At 39.4% G+C, this 23409-nt stretch overlaps 1 protein-coding gene across 2 annotated transcripts; it reads left to right on the top strand.

Annotated features, from left to right (window-relative positions):
* Positions 1–1706: 1706 nt before the first annotated feature.
* Positions 1707–22844, top strand: LOC133541310 (serine/threonine-protein phosphatase 4 catalytic subunit B). 2 transcript variants are annotated; one of them, XM_061884645.1, is made up of 9 exons: positions 1707–1848; positions 5711–5969; positions 9287–9338; positions 9424–9474; positions 11110–11211; positions 13809–13982; positions 14476–14602; positions 18577–18766; positions 22305–22844. In XM_061884645.1, the coding sequence occupies exons 2-9, from the start codon at positions 5860–5862 to the stop codon at positions 22432–22434; spliced, it is 936 nt and encodes a 311-aa protein (XP_061740629.1). In that variant the 5' UTR covers positions 1707–1848; positions 5711–5859; the 3' UTR covers positions 22435–22844. The 2 variants fall into 2 exon arrangements, with proteins under 2 accessions (XP_061740629.1, XP_061740630.1); XM_061884646.1 differs by having other exon boundaries at positions 1829–1970.
* The last annotated feature ends 565 nt before the right edge of the window (positions 22845–23409 follow it).

A 23409-nucleotide genomic window follows, 5' to 3' on the forward strand; every position in this document is an offset into this window, starting at 1 on the left:
TACCTATACTGTATATACCTTTATATACATATATACATACATATATACCTATACTGTATATACCTTTATATACATATATACATACATATATACCTATACTGGCTCACCTGCACTGGCTTCCTGTGCACTTAAGATGTGACTTTAAGGTTTTACTACTTAGGTATAAAATACTACACGGTCTAGCGCCATCCTATCTTGCCGATTGTATTGTACCATATGTCCCGGCAAGAAATCTGCCTTCAAAGGACTCCGGCTTATTAGTGATTCCTAGAGCCCAAAAAAAGTCTGCGGGCTATATAGCGTTTTCCGTTCGGGCTCCAGTACTCTGGAATGCCCTCCCGGTAACAGTTCGAGATGCTACCTCAGTAGAAACATTTAAGTCTCACCTTAAAACTCATCTGTATACTCTAGCCTTTAAATAGACCTCCTTTTTAGACCAGCTGATCTGCCGCTTCTTTTATTTTTTCTTCTATGTCCCGCCCTCCCTTGTGGGGGGGGGTCCGGTCCGATGACCATGGATGAAGTACTGGCTGTCCAGAGTCGAGACCCAGGATGGACCGCTCGCCTGTGTATCGGTTGGGGACATCTCTACGCTGCTGATCCGCCTCCGCTTGAGATGGTTTCCTGTGGACGGGACTCTCGCTGCTGTCTTGGATCCGCTTTGAACTGAACTCTCGCGGCTGTGTTGGAGCCACTATGGATTGAACTTTCACAGTATCATGTTAGACCCGCTCGACATCCATTGCTTTTGGTCCCCTAGAGGGGGGGGGGGGGGGGGGGGGGGGGGGCTTGCCCACATCTGAGGTCCTCTCCAAGGTTTCTCATAGTCAGCATTGTCACTGGCGTCCCACTGGATATGAATTCTCCCTGCCCACTGGGTGTGAGTTTTCCTTGCCCTTTTGTGGGTTCTTCCGAGGATGTTGTAGTCGTAATGATTTGTGCAGTCCTTTGAGACATTTGTGATTTGGGGCTATATAAATAAACATTGATTGATTGATTGAATTTTCTCATCCAAAAACTTGCTGGTTGACATGTGGTAGAGAAACATGTTCGCTAAAGCTTCACAACAAACAAAGAAACACCGTCTGTGATTTGGTTGCTATAGGCAGCTGCAACCCACCGCTTTCCACCTACATCTTTCTTCTTTGACGTCTCCATTATTAATTGAACAAATTGCAAAATATTCAGCAACACAGATGTTCAGAATACTGTGTAATAATGCGATAAAAACATACTACTTTTAGCCATGAGTGGTGCTGGGATAAAATGTCCGCTCCAACCAATAATGTCACAAGCGTCATCATACCGCGACGTTTTCAACAGGATTATCCCGCAAAATTTAAAATTGCAATTTAGTCAACTAAAGTGAAGTGAAGTTAACTATATTTACATAGCGCTTTTCTCAAGTGACTCAAAGCGCTTTACATAGTGACACCCAATATCTAAGTTACATTTAAAGCAGTGTGGGTGGCACTGGGAGCAGGTGGGTAAAGTGTCTTGCCCACCTGAGGCCCACCTGAGGCCACCTGAGGACACAACGGCAGTGACTAGGATGGCACAAGCGGGAATCGAACCTGCAACCGTCAAGTTGCTGGCACGGCAATTCTACCAACCGAGCTAAAAAGGCCATATTGGCATGTGTTGCAATGTTAATATTTCATCATTGATATATAAACTATCAGACTGCGTGGCCGCTAGTAGTGGCTTTGAGTAGGCCTTTAACTGTAATGCCGATACCATCCTGAAAGAGGCGGTGTTGCAAGCACCTCGTGTCCGCCGGAGGAGCAAACCCGGAAATGACGACACAGCCAGAAAACCGGACGGTCGGCGAATGAAGAAAAACTCCACGTAATGAAACAAACTGCTCTTTATTCTTTCTTTCCACAGACGGACATAATTCTATCTTATATCGAACTGGACTTGTTGCGATGTCCACCTTCTGGGGATCATTTTCACGTCTTTAGTTCTGGGTAAAAAACAACCGTCCCTGTATTGCTAAATGTTGCTAATGTTGACGTCGTCAAGGCCGGTTTATCAATAATCTTCACATTTTCATACTTTTATTCCACGATTATATAAGTTGGTATCAATTGTTGTTTGGAAGTGATGAAGTACATTGTTTTAGATAAGCTGTTGTTTGACGCCCGTGGTGGCAACTTGTCATGCTAATGCTAGTTAGCATAGGCCTCACGCTGATAAGTCGATATTTGTCATTTGGAGTCGACATGAATATGATAGTATCAGCTTATTAGATGTGTGAATGTTCCAATGCTGACAGAATCTAGTATGAATGTAAGAAGAGTTTGAATGTTGAAGAGTCTGCTTTAAATGTAACTTAGATATTGGCTTTCACTATGTAAAAGCGCTTTAAGTCTCTAGAGAAAAGCGCTATATAAATATAATTCACTTCACGTCACTAGATCAGGGGTCACCAACCTTTTTGAAAGCAAGAGCTACTTCTTGGGTACTGATTAATGCCAAGGGCTACCAGTTTGATACACACTCAAATAAATTGCCAGAATTAGCCAATTTGCTCAATTTACCTTTAACTCTATGTTATTATTAATAATTAATGTTATTCATCTTTGTGGAAACACTGATCATCCTAATGATTTCTCACAATGAATATATATGTTTGATGACATGTTTTAAATAGGTTAAAATCCAATCTGCACTTTCTTAGAATGTATAACAAATTGGACCAAGCTATATTTCTATCAAAGACAAATCATTATTTCTTCTAGATTTTCCAGAACAAACATTTTAAAAGAAATTCAAAAGTCTTTGAAATAAGATTTAAATTTGATTCTACAGATTTTCTAGATTTGCCAGAATATATATTTTTTAAATTTTAATCATAATAAGTTTGAAGAAATATTTCAAAAATATTCTTTGTCGAACAAACAGAAGCTAAAATGAAGAATTAAATTGAAAATTATTTACTATTCTTTACAATAAAAAAAATAAATTTACTTGGAACATTGATTTAAATTGTCAGGAAAGAAGAGGAAGGAATTTAAAAGGTAAAAAGGTATATGTGTTTAAAAATCCTAAAATTATTTTTAAAGTTGTATTTTTTTCTCTAAAATTATCTTTCTGAAAGTTATAAGAAGCAAAGTAAAAAATAAATGAATTTATTTAACAAGTCTTTAAAATATTTTCTTGGATTTTCAAATTCTATTTGAGTTTTGTCTTGCTTACAATTAAAAATGTCAAGCAAAGCGAGACCAGCCTGCTAGAAAATTAATACAATTAAAAAAATAGAGGCAGCTCACTGGCAAGTGCTGCTGTGACAAACTCACTCCGTCGTCTTGCGGGTTGCATGGACCACCAAGGAAGGACATGACTTCGAGCAGGTGTAGACTTGCTTTATTTTCCCACACAAGCTTGTCTGCGGTTGGGTCGCTCTTCCGCTGCGTCTCCCGTCTCCCTCTGCTGCTTGGTCCGCCGTCTGCTTTTCAGCAGCACGTGCCTACTCTGGCCTAGTGGGTAGAGTGTCCGCCCTGATATCGGTAGATCATGAGTTTAAATCCCGGCTGAGTCATACCAAAGACTATAAAAATGGAACCCATTACCTCCCTGCTAGGCAATCAGCATTAAGGGTTGGAATTGGGGGTTAAATCACCAAAAATGATTCCTGTGCGCGGCCAACGCTGCTGCCCACTGCTCCCCTCACCTCCCAGGGGGTGATTAAGGGTGATGGGTCAAATGCAGAGAATAATTTCGCCACACTTAGTGTGTGTGACAGTCATTGCTACTTACTTACAGTTTCCACTTCAGTCTGCTTCTTCTTGTGTCCGTCGTTGTATGTGTTTTTCTCGCTCCGCACCATCACCAGCCCCGTTTTCTCCTCCTTCTCCCCTTTTATACAGCGAGAAGAGATACGTAAATCGTGTACAGGTGCGTGATCCACACACCTGATCTTGTTTGGGGCGTCGCTCCCGGCACGCCTTGCCTCGCCGCTCGCTCGCCATCTTGGGCCGGGCTCCAGCGTGCCCTGCCTCTCCGTCGGACCATCGGCTCCGCCTCTCCACAGCTTCTATTTGAGCTATTTTTAGAACAGGCCAGCGGGCGACTAATCTGGTCCTTACGGGGTACCTGGTGCCCACGGGCACCGCGTTGGTGACCCCTGCACTGGAGAAAAGCGCTATAAAAATATAATTCACTTCACCTCATTTTGAATTTCCAGGAGACAAGGAATAAGTTGAAAAATGTGCGAATTGTGGAAGTTTAAAAAATGGACAATTTATTTTGAATGGGGAAAATGTCCCCAAAACCTGGTAATTCTTAAAAATCCGAGATATTTTTTTTTTTAAATTGTTGCAGGAGAGTACATAATTTGAACAGGCTGAACATTTTGGAGTTGGAACAGTTTGAATCGGATGAACAATGTGGGAAATGTGCAATTTTAGAAAATGGACAATTTATTTTGAATTGATTGATTGATTGATACTTTTATTAGTAGATTGCACAGTACAGTACATATTCCGTACAATTGACCACTAAATGGTAACACCCCAATAAGTTTTTCAACTTGTTTAAGTCGGGGTCCACGTTAATCAATTCATGGTAGGAATGGGGAAAATGTCCCTTAAAAAACTGAATTCCTGGAAATCGGGGGATTTTTTAAAATTGTTCAGAAATCAGAAAAGTTTTTATTGCCATTGTTTGAGAACGGGTTCACAAATTAGGAATTTTACGTGGCGCAATCGTGCAACATAAAATACATATAACACATAACACAGTTATGTGTTTAACAAAGTTGCAGGAGAGTACATACTTTTAAACAGACTGAATATTTTGGAGTTGGAACAGTGTCAATTGGATGAAAAATGTGGGAATTGTAGAACTTGGAAAAATGTCTCATTGGTTTAAATGGGAATTTCCCCCCAAATTTGGTAATTGCGGTAAAAGTGGGATTTTTTTTGAAAATGGTGAAAAAATCTTGAATAGTCTCAACGAGTTAAAATAGTTGGTGTTGGAATTTTTCAAAGGGGTGTAGAAGTGTTGAAGTTGTAACATGTTGAATTGAGAAATGGTATTACAGAATTCCTGGAATTTGGGGAAAAACAGGCATTTTTCCAGTTCAAAAAACAACTTTGTTTTTTGTCCTGATTAGGAGGAATGTTTTGACGGTGGAAGTTGGTTGAAAAATGCGTGAGGAGTTGTCGCCAGAAAAAAGGGTGGAAAAAGGGCTTTTGAAAACTGGGAATTCTCGAACATTCTGGAATTTTTTTGAACTTGGGAAAACAAGCAATTATAATTTCCATGACGGTGGAATGTGTTGAAGGTGGAATGGTTTGAATCGGTTAAAAATGTAGAAATGTCAGAAGTTTGAAAAATGGCCAATTTATTTTGAATGGGAAAAATGTCCCGGTAAACCTGGAAATCTGGGAATTTTGGGAATTTGTCAAGGGGAAAGCCCGCGATTCCCAGATAGGCTGAACAGTTTGAAGTTGGAACGGTTTGAATCGGGTGAAAAATGTGAAAGTTAGAGCGCGCCAAAATCTGGAGAAGAAGTTGAATAAATAGATGAATTTTGGGGTAGAAAAGCATATGTGTGAATGCTTTGGAGCATAGATACAATTAGGGCGATATGCAGCTTTATTACTTGTCAACTCTACAGTAATGACACACAATTACACTGTATCTAAGTTGTTTTAGCATGTTGCTAATGCTTCCAAATGTTCTTTTTCGCCAATCCTAACAGATCGACAGTGTCTTCAAGTGAGACCCTAACGTCACAGCTGTTCCAAGGGAGTGGTCTCCCCACAACCAGTGTGTCAAAGACTCTCTTTCCTGGTGACCTAAGTGCTTGGGACAAAAGTGTGTGGTCTTTGTGAGTGAGGAGCTTTCCCTATGTGTGTGACAATGGGCGACATCAGCGACTTGGACCGACAGATTGAACAGCTCAGGCGTTGTGAACTTATTAAGGAAAATGAAGTGAAAGCTCTGTGTGCCAAAGCAAGGTAATTACTCACTGAAAAATGTTGTGTGTGTGTGTGTGTACGGGCGCCCTGCTCTAGTCTACTCCCACCGCCACAAAGATTACAAATGACTGAAAAGAGGGCTCACTGCGTTCAATTACAGTTGTGATCAAAATTATTCAACCCCCACACAAATTTGGTGTTTTAGCAAGCTGGACATTTATTCCGTATTTTGTTTATAGTCATATCAAATAAAGATGCATTAAATAGACAAATACAAATTTAGTTACAACATTATATTTTGTAACATACCAAACAGTGTCATTTCTCTTAATATCTCATTGACAAAATTATTCAAACCCTTGCAGATTATAACACTTAAGAACAGAATTTGAGTAAGGTCTTTTCAATCAGGTGTTGAAAACACCTGTAGATGTGATTAGAACCATAACGAGCAACAATTAAACTGATTGAAAAAGACTGTGATGCTCAGCTTCTTGTAGATGGTCAATGGTGTATTTGCAACATGGTGAAGTCCAGGGAGTGGTCAAAGAAGTCAAGAGAGGAGGTCATTTCTCTTCATAAGAAAGGATATGGATATAAGAAAATAGCAAAGACATTACACATTCCAAGAGACACAGTTGGGAGCATAATTCGCAAGTTTAAAGCTAAAGGCACAGTGGAACCACGACCTGGGCGTGGTAGAAAGAGGATGCTGTGTGCGTACAGTGGTGAAAAACCCCCCGGTAACAGCTGAGGAACTACAACAGGACATTGCAGAGGGGGGAAGGCAGGTTTGGTCCCAGACAATAAGGCGCGCACTACGAGATGAAGGCCTCCATGCCAGAACTCCCAGCCGCACCCCACTTCTGACTACCAGGCACAAGAAAAATAAACTCCAGTATGCCAAAAATCATCTGGACAAACCCCAAAGGTTTTGGGAAACTGTTCTATGGAGTGATGAGACAAAAGTGGAACTCTTTGGGCCTATGAATCAACGTTATGTCTGGAGGAGAAAAAATGAAGCTTAGAAAGAGAAGAGCATCTTGCCTACTGTTAAGCATGGTGGGGGGTCAATCGTACTCGGGGGCTGTTTCTCTGCCTCAGGTCCTGGGAATCTCCAGCGCGTTCAAGGCATTATGAATTCTATTTCCTAGCAGGATATATTAGCTGCGAATGTCATGAAGTCAGTGAGGAAGCTGAGGCTTGGGAGACGTTGGACCTTCCAACAGGACAAGGATCCCAAGCATACCTTCAAATCAACATCAGAGTGGTTGCAGAAGAAGGGCTGGAAGACTCTGGAGTGGCCTTCACAGTGGCCAGACCTAAATCCTCTAGAAAAGCTGTGGTGGGACTTGAAGAAGGCAGTTGCAGCACGCAAGCCCAAGAATATGAATGAACTGGAGGCCTTTGCCCAAGAGGAATGGGCTAAAATACCTGTAGATGCTTGCAAGAAGCTTATGTATCACCTTTGAAGGATGTTATTACTGTTCTACTAAGTACTAAAGATGCATGGAACTAGGGGCTTGAATCATTTTGTCAATGAGATATTAAGAAAAATTTCCTTTTTTTTGGTATTTTGTAAAATACAGTGTTACAATTTCAGTTGCATTTGTCTATTTGACACATCTTTATTTGATATGACTATAAACAAAATACGGAATAAATGTCCAACTTGCAAAACACCAAAATTGTGTGGGGGTTGAATAATTTTGATCACAACTGTATGCTTACTGTTCAAAAAACGCACCCAGGTGCTGAGAACGATGCACAGAGTGAGACATCTTTCTCCTGTTTTAAGAGAGAGACAAACAAACACGAGGCTTAACAAATCTTATTGGCAAACATGGCTGTCACTCAAATGCTGGTGACAGCGGAGGGAAAAAAAACATCCTCTTGCTGTTACGTAATCATGCTGATTATAATGTCGATTTTGATTTGATGTTAATGAGTCGTGCAGCCCTATGCTAAATATCTTTCTTAAACATTTTTACAAAAGTGTCATCTGATGTGAATTTAGCCGTTTGGCTCTTTGTCAGAGAACTGTAAGTTGTGCAAAAACTCAGGATGGGTTGTTGTTTGAGTGTCATAGTTCCATATCATACATGTTGTACAAACTATACATACATATCGCCAGTACTCAATGGCAATATTATTATTTCACATCAAATAAAATAAGATTAAATTAAACATATCAAAAGGGTACTGGAAAGAAGTATAAACTTCTTGAATCCACCCCTTTTCTTACATAGTTACTTTAACTAATATCCAGTTTCCTCTGAACCACATTTGATCTCACTTATCTGGATCCACATAACTCAATATGTCCAGAACAACGTGCTTACAGTCATATATTGTATTTTTCGGACTATGTCGCAGTTTTTTTCATAGTTTGGCGACATATACTCCGAAGCGACATATACTCCGAAGCGACTTAAGTGTGAAATTATTAACACATTACTTTAAAATATCAAATAATATCCATCCATCCATCCATTTCCTACCGCTTATTCCCTTTCGGGGTCGCGGGGGGCGCTGGCGCCTATCTCAGCTACAATCGGGTTAATTCGCGGAATAGACGAAGAAAATCTCAGCAATCGTCACACACACGTCAACCAATAAGAATTCGGTGGGGGAGGGTCATGGCAGAAGTGCATTGTGGGTCATGGGATGCTAACTGCTATATGCTACTGCCGTAGCTATTAAAATGACAAAGCCCATCATTTCATCATTGGCGGTAATTGATAAAAAGTAAAAAGGGCTGAACAAAAATGGCACTGAAAAGGAGATTATGTACTGCAGATTACAAGGTGGACGTAGTAAAATATGCAGCAGAAAAGGACAAGAGGAAGCGGCGCATACCTTTGGAGTTGGCAGAGTTGTTTAGAAGCCACATCCAGGAAGAAGATTTCATGGGATTTATGGATTAGGAGTGAGAGATAGTTTGGTAAAGGTATAGCATGTTCTATATGTTATAGTTATTTGAATGACTCTTACCATAATATGTTAGGTTAACATAGCAGTTGTTTATTTATGCCTCATATAACCTACACTTATTCAGCCTGTTGTTCACTATTCTTTATTTATTTTAAATTGCCTTTCAAATGTATATTGTTGGTGTTGGGTTTTGTCAAATACATTTCCCCCAAAAATGCGACGTATATACACTATGTTTTTTTCCTTCTTTATTTGCATTTTCGGCCGGTGCGACGTATACTCCGGAGCGACTTATAATCTGAAATATACGTTATATCTTATCTGAAAACATATCCCACTTTCAACTTCAAGTATTTTAAGTTTCAGTTGAATTTGTATTAATTTGTACGTGTGTCATTGTGTCATATTACATGTATCTTCAGAGAGATTTTGGTTGAAGAAAGCAATGTCCAGAGAGTAGACTCTCCTGTTACAGTAAGTCTCATTTTGGTATTTCTTTTGTTTGTTTTCAATTTGACCATTTTATTGTAATATGTGACTCTCAGTATTAATTTTCCAGGTCTGTGGTGATATACATGGCCAATTCTATGACTTGAAAGAGCTTTTTCGAGTAAGTCACTTCGTAAATCTTTCTCTTCAAATACAAATAAAATCTATTGTTACAATTTATTGTAAAATAGATTAAGTAGTTATTTAGTTATTTATTAAAAAATTTTTTTTCAAACATTATGCTTTAAATTTTTAGCTATATTATTGTTATTAGGAGGGTGATAATATGTTGATTCAAGGAGCTTTGCTGCACACATGAGAGACAGCAGACAGCACATTTAGTATCCAAGTTTATATAATTACATTCAGATGTAATGTTATTTATAAGTAGCCTAGTAATGGAATATAGTACATAGGAAAATATAACAAATTGTGATCTGAGGGCTGCATGATTTCGGCCCAAAAATAAAGTCCAGATATTGTTTTTTCTCGGAAAACTTGATTTTGCATTATGATTTAGATATTTTTGGTAACAACTACAAAAGACAACAGACTGGTGAGGGTTGCTCACATCATCATGTTGTTTGTAATGAAATAGGCGAATAAAAGGCTAAAGAAACGTTATGCATATATTTAATGATAAATATTTGTCTATTTGCATCAACATGTCAGCTTTTTCTTGTTACATTATGCGTTTTTGCTCTTTTGTAATTTTTGATGGGTTCTTATCTATTTTATTTCTACAGTTTCCTTCACAGTCCATAAAAATCTGCACTTTGAACATCACAGGTTTACATATTTCACCAAGACAAATGACGAAAGAATGTCTCTAAGCTGTGCCTTGTTAGGATTTGATTATGGTTGTGATTTATCACTTTCAGACATGTTTAACAAGTTGCATTAAGGAACCGTTTGCTCATTTCAACACATCTGCAAAGGAGTAAGAAGAAGTAAATCTTATTTAATCCTGCCACTCCTTGTCTAAAACTTGTAGTTTATTCACGATTGAACTTTTACATTTTTACATTAATTTCACTTCCTTTGTGACAGAAAGGAAAGAGTTGGAAAAATAACCTTATTGGTGGTTGTCAATGAATGTTATCTATTAGGGGTGTAAGAAACTATTTGGTACCAACCCATAACCGATTTTACCTTTTAGAAATATGAATACATCACGTGGAGAGCCTCTGGATCGATCTATATGTAGTACGGATTGGTCAAGGTCCGGTTGGAAAGTCATGAATCGGTTCATTGGAGATCTTATACAATATATGGCTTGTCAATACGTACGCACAGGGAGCTTGTGCACACACGCAAAAGCCGTCCAAGAGAAGCAAGTTGCAGTCATGTTGTTTTTATGACAGAATATACATTAATTGACAGCGAACACTAACTATCCAAATTTCTATTATTTGCTAACAACACCTAGAACTAAAGGCGTGTATGTGTTACACATGAGAGGCCGTGAGATATGTGTAAACAAATACACCCTCTAAACATCCGTGTAAATGTTGCAAATAGCCCCATTAAGTGACATAAGATGTTGTTTTCTTAATTTGTTTATGTATTTCTGTTGTTACACTAAAAAGTGTCATTGTTGTCGCACTATTGCTGTTTTTATGAGACTATCAACGATGAAATATATTTTTTCACTCCTATCATATGCATATATTATAATGATTATAATATATAGGGAGGTACTCTTGAAACTTATGGCCCTAATCACAATTGTCTTTTTTTTTTCTCTACATGACAGGTTGGTGGAGATGTACCTGAGACAAATTATCTCTTCATGGGTGACTTTGTAGATAGGGGCTTCTACAGCGTGGAAACATTCCTTCTTCTGCTTGCGCTTAAGGTACACACACATAGGGATGATACTCGAAACCGGTTTTCCCGGTTGTTCGATAAAAAAAGAACCGAGTCCTCGGACTCGAACCCCTTTTTGATAACCGGTACCCGTTATCGAGACCACTATAGTAAAGAAAAAGAGTTGGTTCTTTATTCGAATCCGTCCCGACCAGAAATGCTCCGTGAGACATCACAAGAAATGACGTCACGTAGCTCAGTTATTAGGCGCAGATAGCGAAAGCAGGAAAACAACGGATGGGAAAAGCGCTCCAAGGTGTAATAAAGTTCAAAACAAAATACATAATCCAATGAATAACTTTACTGAGAGATTTGAGCAGGGTACAAACACATGACCAACACTTTTACGACCAACCGGAAACATAGCAACCAGGCTAGCAACGCACCTTCTTTACGGCAGCTGTCGCAACGTCCTTAAAGCAACCGCAGCACATACATATATATATACAACATATCCCCCTTTTTTAACTTTTGTTTTTCTTTCCTTGTAAACAAAGAAACATCACACTGTATATGTGTTGTCAGTCTAATGATAAATAATGCAGACGAGGCGTGTTGGCTGAGTTGTTGACGTTTACTGTCGGGTGACGACATGCAACAACACTTTTCGGGGCTACCGCGCATGCTCGTCACTCCCGTTGCATGCTGGATAGTGTAGTTGTTATATTCCCTAACTCATAAAGAAATAATATTAACTCAATAAAGTGTATTTCTTTTTTTAGCTTTAATTTTTCATATTTTAGCATTGTAACCACATTTGCAAACATATTTTCTCTTCAAAGAATTTTCTTTCAATAAAGAAATAAAGTGCAAAAATGTCAAAGCATCATAACAAACAGTTATGTCAAATAGTAGCAGAAGTGCACTTTTTGGAGAGCTGTATTATTTTCAGTTTTGTGCCCAATGGACTGATTTTATTTAACACTATATTATTATTTATACACCTATAGTGATCACAGAAACAGGTTGTTTTTGTGTTACTGTATATATTTGTTTTTCTGAAAAATCCCACTTAATATTCTTTGGGTAACAACAGTCAATATGTTTTTATTTTATTTTATTTTTTAGGGGGGTAACAGTCAATATTTATTAGATTTTATTTTTTTCTTATATAATAAAAGTGAGCTATTGGTAAACCAAATATTGTTTTTTTTCCCCATGTACAACAACTTATCTGGACTCGATAAGAGAATCGATAAGAAATCGGTTCGATAAGAGGATTCGCTAATAGGCTCGAACTCGATAATTTCTTATCAAACATCATCCCTACACACACCTGCTTTTCACTTAAAACATTGCCATATTAATTGTAGTCAAGTACCCAGACAGTTGAATCAATGAGGACACAACAGACATAAAATAGGAAGAGCATATTTTTTCACTTATTTAAGACTTTCATTAAGCATCTCAGAAAAAATGAGCCTGCGCTGCCACCTTGTGTACTGTTTCATTTAGGAGAAGATATTTTTTTGTTTCTTAAATGCATTTATGATATATATATATATATATATATATATATATACATACTTGTGTGTGTGTATGTATATACATATATATATAATGTATATGTGTGTGTGTGTGTGTGTATACTGTATATATATATATATACACTATATATATATATATACATACATCCATACACACACATATACTGTACAAACCCCAAAACTAGTGAAGTTGGCACGTTGTGTAAATAAAAACAGAATACAATCATTTGCAAATCCTTTCAACCTATATTCAATTGAATTGACTGCAAAGACCAATATACTGAACATTTGAATTGGAAAACTTTATTTTTGATAATATTAGCTCATTTGGAATTGAATGCCTGCAGCATGTTTCAAAAAAGCTGGCACAAGTGGCAAAAAAAGTTGAGTAATGCTCATCAAAGACTTATTTGGAACATCCCACAGGTAAACAGGCTAATTGGGAACAGGTGGGTGCATTGATTGGGTATAAAAGCAGCTTCCATGAAATGCTCACTTTTTTACAAACAAGGACGGGTCGAGGGTCACCACTTTGTCAACAAATACCTGAGCAAATTGTTTAAGAACATTTCTCAACCTGCTATTGCAAGGAATTTAGGGATTTCACCATCTATGCGCCGTAATATCATCAAATGGTTCTGAGAATGTGGAGGAATCACTGCACGTAAGCCATGATATAACAGACCTTGGATCCCTCAGGAGGTACTGCATCAAAAAGCCACATTGGTGTGTAAAGGATATCACCACATGGGCTCGGGAACACTTCAGAAAACCACTGTCAGTAACTACAGTTGGTCGCTACATCTGTAAGTGCAAGTTAAAACTCTACTTTGCAAAGCCAAGACCATTTATCCACAACACATAGAAACGGGGCTTGCTTCACTGGGCCCTAGCTCATCTAAGACAGTTTGATGCAAAGTTGAGAAGTATTCTGTGGTCTGACGAGTCCACATTTCAAATTTTTGGTAACTGTGGACGTCCAAACTGTGGACCAAAGAGGAAAAGAACCATCCGGACTGTTCTAGGCGCAAAGTTCAAAAGACAGCATGTAAAATGTTGGGTTTCTAACACTCTCATTGGTTTTGTGTTTCATTTGCAGGTCCGTTACCCAGACAGGATAACTTTAATTCGAGGAAATCATGAGTCTCGGCAAATCACCCAGGTCTACGGTTTTTATGATGAGTGCCTTCGCAAATATGGATCTGTCACCGTCTGGAGATACTGCACGGAGATATTTGACTACCTGTCCCTGTCTGCTATTATTGATGGCAAGGTAAAAAGCTGATTTTTTTATACTAAATTAATACATTAGACTGCCTAGAGAAAATAAATCAGTGTTTTGAGAGTGAAGAGTTTACCAGGTGGACCTTGTTGGAGACCAAATACCTAGTCCTTGCAAATACTCCACAAGGGAAATGAATGTCCAGCCTATATTTTTAGTTTGATGTTGTTGTCTCTCACGGAAGTAAACACACCATACAAATTATGGATTAGTCATCTTTTTTTAATGGAGGAAATTCACTAAATCAACAGATGAATTATTCCCTCCAATGTAGGAAAAATGTAAATTTGCTTTGTTAAGCAACTGTGAAGGTAGATGGAAATGTACAGTGTCAAACAGGTGATGAGTGCAAGTGGGATATATCCTGCTTGTCTGTGACCATACCCTTCTGGACTGTTGCATGTAAACATTTGTGTTTTTTGACTTCCTGCTTTAATTTAGTCTGCTCCACCTGTTTTCATTCAGTTCTTTTGTGTCCCCACAGATTTTTTGTGTGCATGGTGGTTTATCTCCTTCCATCCAGACCCTGGATCAGATTAGGACGATCGACAGAAAGCAAGAAGTGCCCCATGATGGGCCCATGTGTGACCTGCTGTGGTCAGACCCAGAAGGTAGGAGGACTGTGTCTACTTTAGTGGAAGCCTTTTAAAATGATCTGTTGGGGCTGGACGATTATAGCAAAAATAATAATCAAGATTATTTTCATCGATATTGAAATCATGATTCAAAACGCGATTATTCGTTAATTTAAAAACATGAGCATTTATTGTATCACAAAAACTCAACTTTAAGTATAACAACAAAGGATGGAAATGAGAAACAATTAAACATCCATCCATCCATCCATTTTTTACCGCTTGTCCCTTACGGGATTGCGGGGGTATCTCAGCTGCATTTGGGCGGGTGGTGGGGTACACCCTGGACAAGTCGCCTACTCATCACAGATAGACAACATTCACACACTAGGGACCATTTAGTGTTGCCAATCAACCTATCCCCAGGTGCATGTCTTTTGAGGTGGGAGGAGCCTATCCCCAGGTGCATGTCTTTTGAGGTGGGAGGAGCCTATCCCCAGGTGCATGTCTTTAGAGATGGGAGGGGCCTATCCTGGTGCATGTTTTTGGAGGTGGGAGGAGCCTACCCCCAGGTGCATGTCTTTGAAGATGGGAGGGGCCTATCCCCTGGTGCATGTTTTTGGAGGGGGGAGGAGCCTATCCCCAGGTTCATGTCTTTGGAGGTGGGAGAGGCCTATCCCCAGGTGCATGTCTTTGGAGGTGGGAGGAGGCCGGCGTACTCGGAGAAAAACCCACGCAGTAACGGGGAAAACATGCAAACTCCACACAGAATGATCCCGAGCCCGGGATTGAACTCAGGACCTCCGTATTGTGAGGCACATGCACTAAACCCTGTTACCACCGTGCTGCCCAATTAAACATGTACAATCATAATAGTAACAGCAATAAATCAAAACTAAAATAGCATACCAGTGTTTCCCCTCGATTGCCACTATATAGTTGTGGAGGCGGCGTGGTCATGACATCTTCATATATATGACATTATCTTTTTGATTTGCTATCATGCCCCGAAAGGAACAAGCGGTAGAAGAAAGGATGGATGCATATATTATCTTTTCTAACTGTCTTATTTGTGTTGGCCCTGCCATAAGGTAGCGAATTGTCCAGGGTGTACCCCGCCTTCTGCCAGAGTGCAGCTGGGATAGGCTCCAGCACCCCCGCGACCCCAAAAAGGGACAAGCAGTCATAAATGGATGGATGGGCTATACAATCCTTCACACTAACAGTCCTCTCTGGAAAATCTACAGTGAACCTATTATGCATATTTTTGGAACGTGGGATGAAACTGGATCGCCCGAAGAAAACCCACTCACGCATGGGGACAAATGCACACTCCACACAGCCATGTGCATGAACAATTACATGTGGGGGGATTCCTCAATATACAAAAAACAAATACAATTTAGTTTTTCTGTAAGAATTTCTTAATTGTTAATTAAATGCAAACATCCTCAGCTTTTTATGTGGAATAAATCGTTGGACAATTTAAGTCAAAGCATGGAATGCCTCCAATGTACAGCATCCTTTGTCAGAGCCTCCTGAGTTCCTGTCTAACGAACGACAGAAGCATAATAATTTTGTACATATATCAATAAGTGCTTTAAGTACATTATGCTTGTGTAATGTACTTTTTTGAAAACTTTATTTATTGTGTTAATGTTAGCACAGTCATACCGGATGTTGCCCACGGTGCTTTTATTGTGAAGGGGGAAGTGTGCCTTTCTGACCTTGACGTGTGGAGACAATTTGAGGTTGTTTAAAATTTAAAGGCCTACTGAAATAAGATTTTCTTATTCAAACGGGGATAGCAAGTCAATTCTATGTGTCATACTTGATCGTTTCGCGATATTGCCATATTTTTGCTGAAAGGATTTAGTAGAGAACATAGACGCAACTTTTGGTCGCTAATAGAAAAGCCCTGCCTTCACCGGAAGTATGTGCGCGTGACGTCACGAGTTGCAGGGCTCCACACATATTCACATTGTTTATAATGGGAGCCACCAGCAGTAAGAGCAATTCAGAACGAGAAAGCGACAATTTCCCCATTCATTTGAGCGGTGATGAAAGATTCGTGAATAAGGATATTGATAGTGAAGGACTAGAAAAAAAAAAACTGACGGCTCTGGGCGGCGGCAGTGTGAGCGTTTCAGATATAATTGGACACATTTACTAGGATAATTCTGGAAGATCCCTTATCTGCTTATTGTTTTAATAGTGTTTTAGTGAGATTTTAAACATTGTAAAGACATACCTCGAGGTCGGATGGCTGCGGTGAACACGCAGTGTCTGAGAGAAGCCGAGGAGCCAAGCTCACAGCTGTTTTTTAAACAGCTACTGCAGGACGACGAATAATCCACTGATGTCTCTGGTAAGATGTATATTCAATTTTCCCATCCAAAAACATGCTGGTTGACGTAGAAATACATGTTCGGTTGACCGCTCTTCACAACAAACAAAGAAACACCGGCTGTGTCTCGGTGCTAAAGACAGCTGCAATCCACTGCTTTCCACCAACAGGATTGTTCTTTATAGTCTCCATTATTAAATGAACAAAGTGCAAAAGATTCAGCAACACAAATGTCCAAAATACTGTGACTTTTAGCCGCTAGTGGTGCAGCGCTAATATTTCCTGACAGTCCATGACGTCACGCGCACGCGTCATCATTCCGCCACGTTTTCAACAAGAAACTCGCAGGAAATTTAAAATTGCAATTTAGTAAACAAAAAAGGCCGTATTGGCATGTGTTGCAATGTTAATATTTCATCATTGATATATAAACTTATCAGACTGCGTGGTCGCTAGTAGTGCCTTTCAGTAGGCCTCTAAAAAAGAGAGCAAGCTCGTCAAATTGCAACACCTGTCCTGTTTGTACTTTGATTTTTTAATCAATGATGTCGTTCACAACAACACAACCAGATTGGATGTGTTGTGGGGATATGGATTGTTCTTTGCTAGCGTTCGCTTCGTAATTTAGTCGCCGTTTCAAGTGGCTGTCTCGACGTTTATAAAGTTCAGGACGGGGCGGTGTTTTGGGAATGACTGAGTGATACGACACATATTATTCCTCTAACAAATGTTCATTCTCCTCCTGGCATCATTTCTGTCATATTTGGGGCAATTTCCATGATATTCCTAACCTGGCTCTGGCCAGATCTTTGTAGTTGGCTGAGCTCCACACAAGGATCTGGGCTCGAGGGCATTGCAAACGCCTTAAAGATAGCTATCAGTATTTCTTAGATGTGACGTAGAGCCGAAGCAACTGTGGCGGCACGTCGTGTGCTGACATGAGTCTGCTATTGCAACTGTTTGGCCACATGGATGGTCTACTGACATTATTGCCTTGTTTCAGTAAAAGTTGTCTTAACCTTTCGCTCTGTCGTTATCCAATATGTTGAAATGGATGTGAGTGCTTAAAGTAGCACGTCATTCAAGATAACAGACAAGTGCTTTATCCAATCACATACAATGATTTTTTTTTTTTACAAGGCCCCACCTTCTGAAATACATCTATTGAGAGGTCCCAGATCCTTGTGTGGAGCTCAGCCAACTACAAGGATCTGGCCAGAGTCTGGTTATGATATTCCATGTTTAACAGTGAACTCCCTTTTAACTGCTGATTCTGCGACTCTGTCCGCTGTTTCCTCAACGTGGAAATGCCTTACTTTTTTGTTGAGTTCCGTGATTATTGATAGGTCATACTCACGCTGCGTCAAAAAAACAAAAAGTAGCAACCCTGGTGAGATCCCAAACTTCTAGTACACGTGGTCTTTTTTTCACTCATTTTCTCCTCCCGTTATAGCGTACAAGCTCAGGAATTTGCATGCACGTTGCGCAGCCTATCAATCTTTCTTTTTTTCTGAATATAATGTTCTTAGGATCTTTGGAAGCTACATTAAATTAAAATTTGATTGTCCAGCCCTTTGATCTGTTAACACTTAACACAAAGACGAATATGACCTTGGTAATGTCCTGTAAGAAATGTATTATCTCTCTGTGTCCCTCCTCTCAGACACTACAGGGTGGGGAGTGAGTCCCAGGGGGGCTGGCTACTTGTTTGGCAGTGATGTGGTGGCCCAGTTCAATGCTGCAAATGACATTCACATGATTTGCCGAGCACATCAACTGGTCATGGAAGGCTATAAGTGGCACTTCAACGAAACTGTGCTCACTGTGTGGTCAGCACCCAACTACTGCTACAGGTAAGAATACGTTTTATGCCGTATTTTTTCCAATAGTTTCTGTTTATTTGGATAACAAGTCAGCCAGAAGTTTGCATTTTGCATCAAAAGTACACATTTTGATCGGAAAGTACGTTGGTGCTAGCTTGTGAAGTAATTCAAGTGGTTCATATGCAGTAACCAAGTGGGGGTGCACGGTAAATACCATTTTGTCCGATCCAAAAATCAAGTCAGCAAGAATGATTGATTGTGACTTGGTCCGTTCTGAGTGCATGTGAAAAGTGTTCAATTGTCAGTTGGATTAAATACTAGGGGTGTAACGGTACACAAAAAATTTGGTTCGGTACGTGCCTCGGTTCAATGGTCACGGTTCGGTTTATTTTCTGTACAGTAAGAAAACAACTAAATATACATTTTTGGTTATTTATTTAACAAATTTGCAAAATCTTCCACCAAAAATATTTTTCTCAGTGGAATATTTGATGTCAAGTAATGGGAACCTTCGATAGGTCAATAATTCATAATAACATTGATTTTGATTCAATATGTTTTGAGCAATGACAGTTTTGAAAGAAAAAAAACAGCTTAGTTTCATTAGTCAACGTTGCAACTTTTTCTAAATTACATTTAGCCTTTAAGCTTTTTTATTTCATTTTTGTTTATGTTTTTGTTTATTTTAATAGTATTTTTAGAATGTGCCGTGGACCTTTTAAAACGTTAGCTGTGGGCTGCAAATGGCCTCCGAGGCACACTTTTGACACCCTTGCTATAGATAATAAAAAATAAAATCTTATAAATCTATGGTTAAAAAGCAGAGCCTGGAGACGCATGCGCGTTTATCATAACTCTCGCTCTCTCTGTCTCTGACCCTCCCTCGCGAATACTGTACGTGCACAAGTTTTCTTTTTAACCCCTTCTTAACCCTGAACGTACATTGAAAATACACGCAACCCTAACTTAAAATGCCAGACATTTGAGGCATTTAAAAAACTCCACCTGGACAGCCCCGCAAAAGACGACCTATCCGGTGAAAACAGGAAGTATGGTCAGTCTATCCTAGCCCTTGTCGCTGCTAGCATGCCGTGTGTTTTTTTTTTTTTTTTTTTTTGATTGATTGAGACTTTTATTAGTAGATTGCACAGTACAGTACATATTCCGTACAATTGACCACTAAATGGTAACACTCCAATACGTTTTTCAACTTGTTTAAGTCGGGGTCCACGTTAATCAATTCATGGTGCCTCGGTGTGCATTGTTTACACAACGTGCGGTGAGCTACTTAATATGTCCGTGTGGAACTCTTTTGGTACACCTCTGAACCGAACCAAAACCCCCGTACCGAAACGGTTCAATGCAAATACACGTACTGTTACACCCCTACTAAATACATATTCAGGGTAGGGCTGGGCGATATGGCCTTTTATTAATATCTCAATATTTTTAGGCTGTGTCATGATACACCATATTTTGCCTTAGCCTTGATGCATATATAATCACAGCAGTATGATGATTCTATGTGTCTACATTCAAACATTCTTCATACCGCATTCATATATGCTACTTTTAAACTTTCATGCAGAGAGGGAAATCACAACTAAAAGTGTATTTACTACACAGTTATTGGCACAGTGGCACAGTAGTCAATTCATGTCATTTCCAAAACAGAAAGTGCAAGATTGTCAGAGAAATTTTAAAACAAGCTATGAGTGCACTTTTGTGCATGACGTCACCAAGATGACATATCAAAACAACACTCAATTAAAATGCACTTTTTGTACAGAGTGCCACTACAATAGTTTGAAACAAATCAATCAATGTCAATGAATCAATGTTTATTTATATATAGCCCCAAATCACAAATGTCCCAAAGGACCACAAAAGGGCAAGGAAAACTCACACCCAGTGGGCAGGGAGAATTCACATGCAGTGGGACGCCAGTGACAATGCTGACTATGAGAAACCTTGGAGAGGACCTCAAATGTGGGCAACCCCCCCCCCCCCCTCTAGGGGACCGAAAGCAATGGGTGTCGAGCGGGTCTAACATGATACTGTGAAAGTTAAACCCATAGTGGCTCCAACACAGCCGCGAGAGTTCAGTTCAAAGCGGATCTGAGACAGCAGCGAGAGTCCCGTCCACAGGAAACCATCCCAAGCGGAGGCGGATCAGCAGCGTAGAGATGTCCCCAACCCAGGACTGGACCCCCTCCACAAGGGAGGGCGGGACATAGGAGAAAAAAGAAAAGAAGCGGCAGATCAACTGGTCTAAAAAGGAGGTCTATTTAAAGGCTAGAGTATACAGATGAGTTTTAAGGTGAGACTTAAATGCTTCTACTGAGGTAGCATCTCGAACTGTTACCGGGAGGACATTCCAGAGTACTGGAGCCCGAACGGAAAACGCTCTATAGCCCGCAGACTTTTTTTGGGCTCTAGGAATCACTAATAAGCCGGAGTCTTTTGAAGGCAGATTTCTTGCCGGGACATATGGTACAATACAATCGGCAAGAAAGGATGGAGCTAGACCGTGTAGTATTTTATACGTAAGTAGTAAAACCTTAAAGTCACATCTTAAGTGCACAGGAAGCCAGTGCAGGTGAGCCACTATAGGTATATATGTATGTATATATGTATGTAAAGGTATATACAGTATAGGTATATATGTACGTATATATGTATATAAAGGTATATACATCCATCCATCCATCCATTTTCTACCGCTTATTCCCTTTCTGGGTCGCGGGGGGCGCTGGCGCCTATCTCAGCTACAATCGGGCGGAAGGCGGGGTACACCCTGGACAAGTCGCAAGGTATATACAGTATAGGTATATATATGTATATATGTATATAAAGGTATATACAATATAGGCGTAATGTGATCAAACTTTCTTGTTCTTGTCAAAAGTCTAGCAGCCGCATTTTGTACCAACTGTAATAGTAGAGCTTTAACTTGCACTTACAGATGTAGCGACCAACTGTATTTAGTGACAGTGGTTTTCTGAAGTGTTCCTGAGCCCATGTGGTGATATCCTTTAGAGATTGATGTCGGTTTTTGATACAGTGCCGTCTGAGGGATGGAAGGTCACGGTCATTCAATGTTGGTTTCCGGCCATGTTGCTTACGTGGAGTGATTTCTCCAGATTCTCTGAACATTTTGATGATATTATGGAGCGTAGATGTTGAAATCCCTAAATTTCTTCAGTTGTGTGTGTGTGTGTGTTTGTGTGTGTGTGTGTGTGTGTGTGTGTGTGTGTGTGTGTGTGTGTGTGTGTGTGTGAGACAATCATTGCTACTTTAAATGTTTAATATATCAATCAATCAATCAATGTTCATTAATATAGCCCTAAATCACTAGTGTCTCAAAGGGCTGCACAAACCACTAGAACATCCTCGGTAGGCTCACATAAGGGCAAGGAAAACTCACACCCTGTGGGACGTCGGTGACAATGATGACTATGAGAACCTTGGAGAGGACACATATATACATATGTATGTGTATTAGATCTGGATTGTCATTATAGTTGTGGACCACTTCTTAATGATGTATCCCACTTGTTTTATACAGATGTGGTAACGTGGCCGCCATTTTGGAACTGGATGAACATTTACAACGAGAATTCATCATATTTGAGGCAGCGCCGCAAGAGACCAGAGGCATTCCATCAAAGAAGCCGGTTGCAGACTACTTCCTGTGAATTATTTTCTTTAGCTACGGTGGCAGCGGAGATGAGGTATGGAGATCAGTTGTCCTATCTTCTAATGTCGGGCAATTCAGAACTCAAGTACAGTTTGACTGGCAAGCTGAGAACCCCACACATGTCTGGTCAATTACAATCAGATCATTTGTTCTCACATAACTCTTACGCCTTCTTTTTGTCTACTCATCTCCTCACCATTTTCCAGCTAGCATGTAATGCGTTTTTTTGTTTGTTTTTGTTTTCCCAGAAAAATACTCTGTTTAACGATTGATATTGTAAGGGTTGGCTTGCTGACCAAAAAGCGAGGCACTGTATTCCCCATTATTTTGTCTTTTTCCTTTTTAATTTTCAAATATGTAGGTCTATCCATTTTGATATTGTAAGAATAAAGTTTTTGTATAATTGCAGATTTTTCAGGTTTTTGTCATGTCACTTTGTATAGAAATAATGCTGTTCCTTTGTGTAGGTCGGAATTGAACTGATATCTTATAGCAGGGGTCACCAACGCGGTGCCCGTAAGGACCCGATGAGTCGCCCGCTGGCCTGTTCTAAAAATAGCTCAAATAGCAGCACTTACCAGTGAGCTGCCTCTATTTTTTAAATTGTATTTATTTATTAGCAAGCTGCTCTCGCTTTGCTCGACATTTTTAATTCTAAGAGAGACAAAACTCAAATAGAATTTGAAAATCCAAGAAAATATTTTAAAGACTTGGGCTTCACTTGCTTAAATAAATTCATTTATTTTTTTACTTTGCTTCTTATAACTTTCAGAAAGACAATTTTAGGGAAAAAAATACAACCTTAAAAATGATTTTAGGATTTTTAAACACATATACCTTTTTACCTTTTAAATTCCTTCCTCTGCTTTCCTGACAATTTAAATCAATGTTCAAGTAAATTTATTTTTATTGTAAAGAATAAATACATTTGAATTTAATTCTTCATTTTAGCTTCTCTTTTTTCGAAGAAGAA

This window comes from Nerophis ophidion, linkage group LG23, assembly GCF_033978795.1.
Source record: "Nerophis ophidion isolate RoL-2023_Sa linkage group LG23, RoL_Noph_v1.0, whole genome shotgun sequence".
Taxonomy (NCBI): domain Eukaryota; kingdom Metazoa; phylum Chordata; class Actinopteri; order Syngnathiformes; family Syngnathidae; genus Nerophis; species Nerophis ophidion.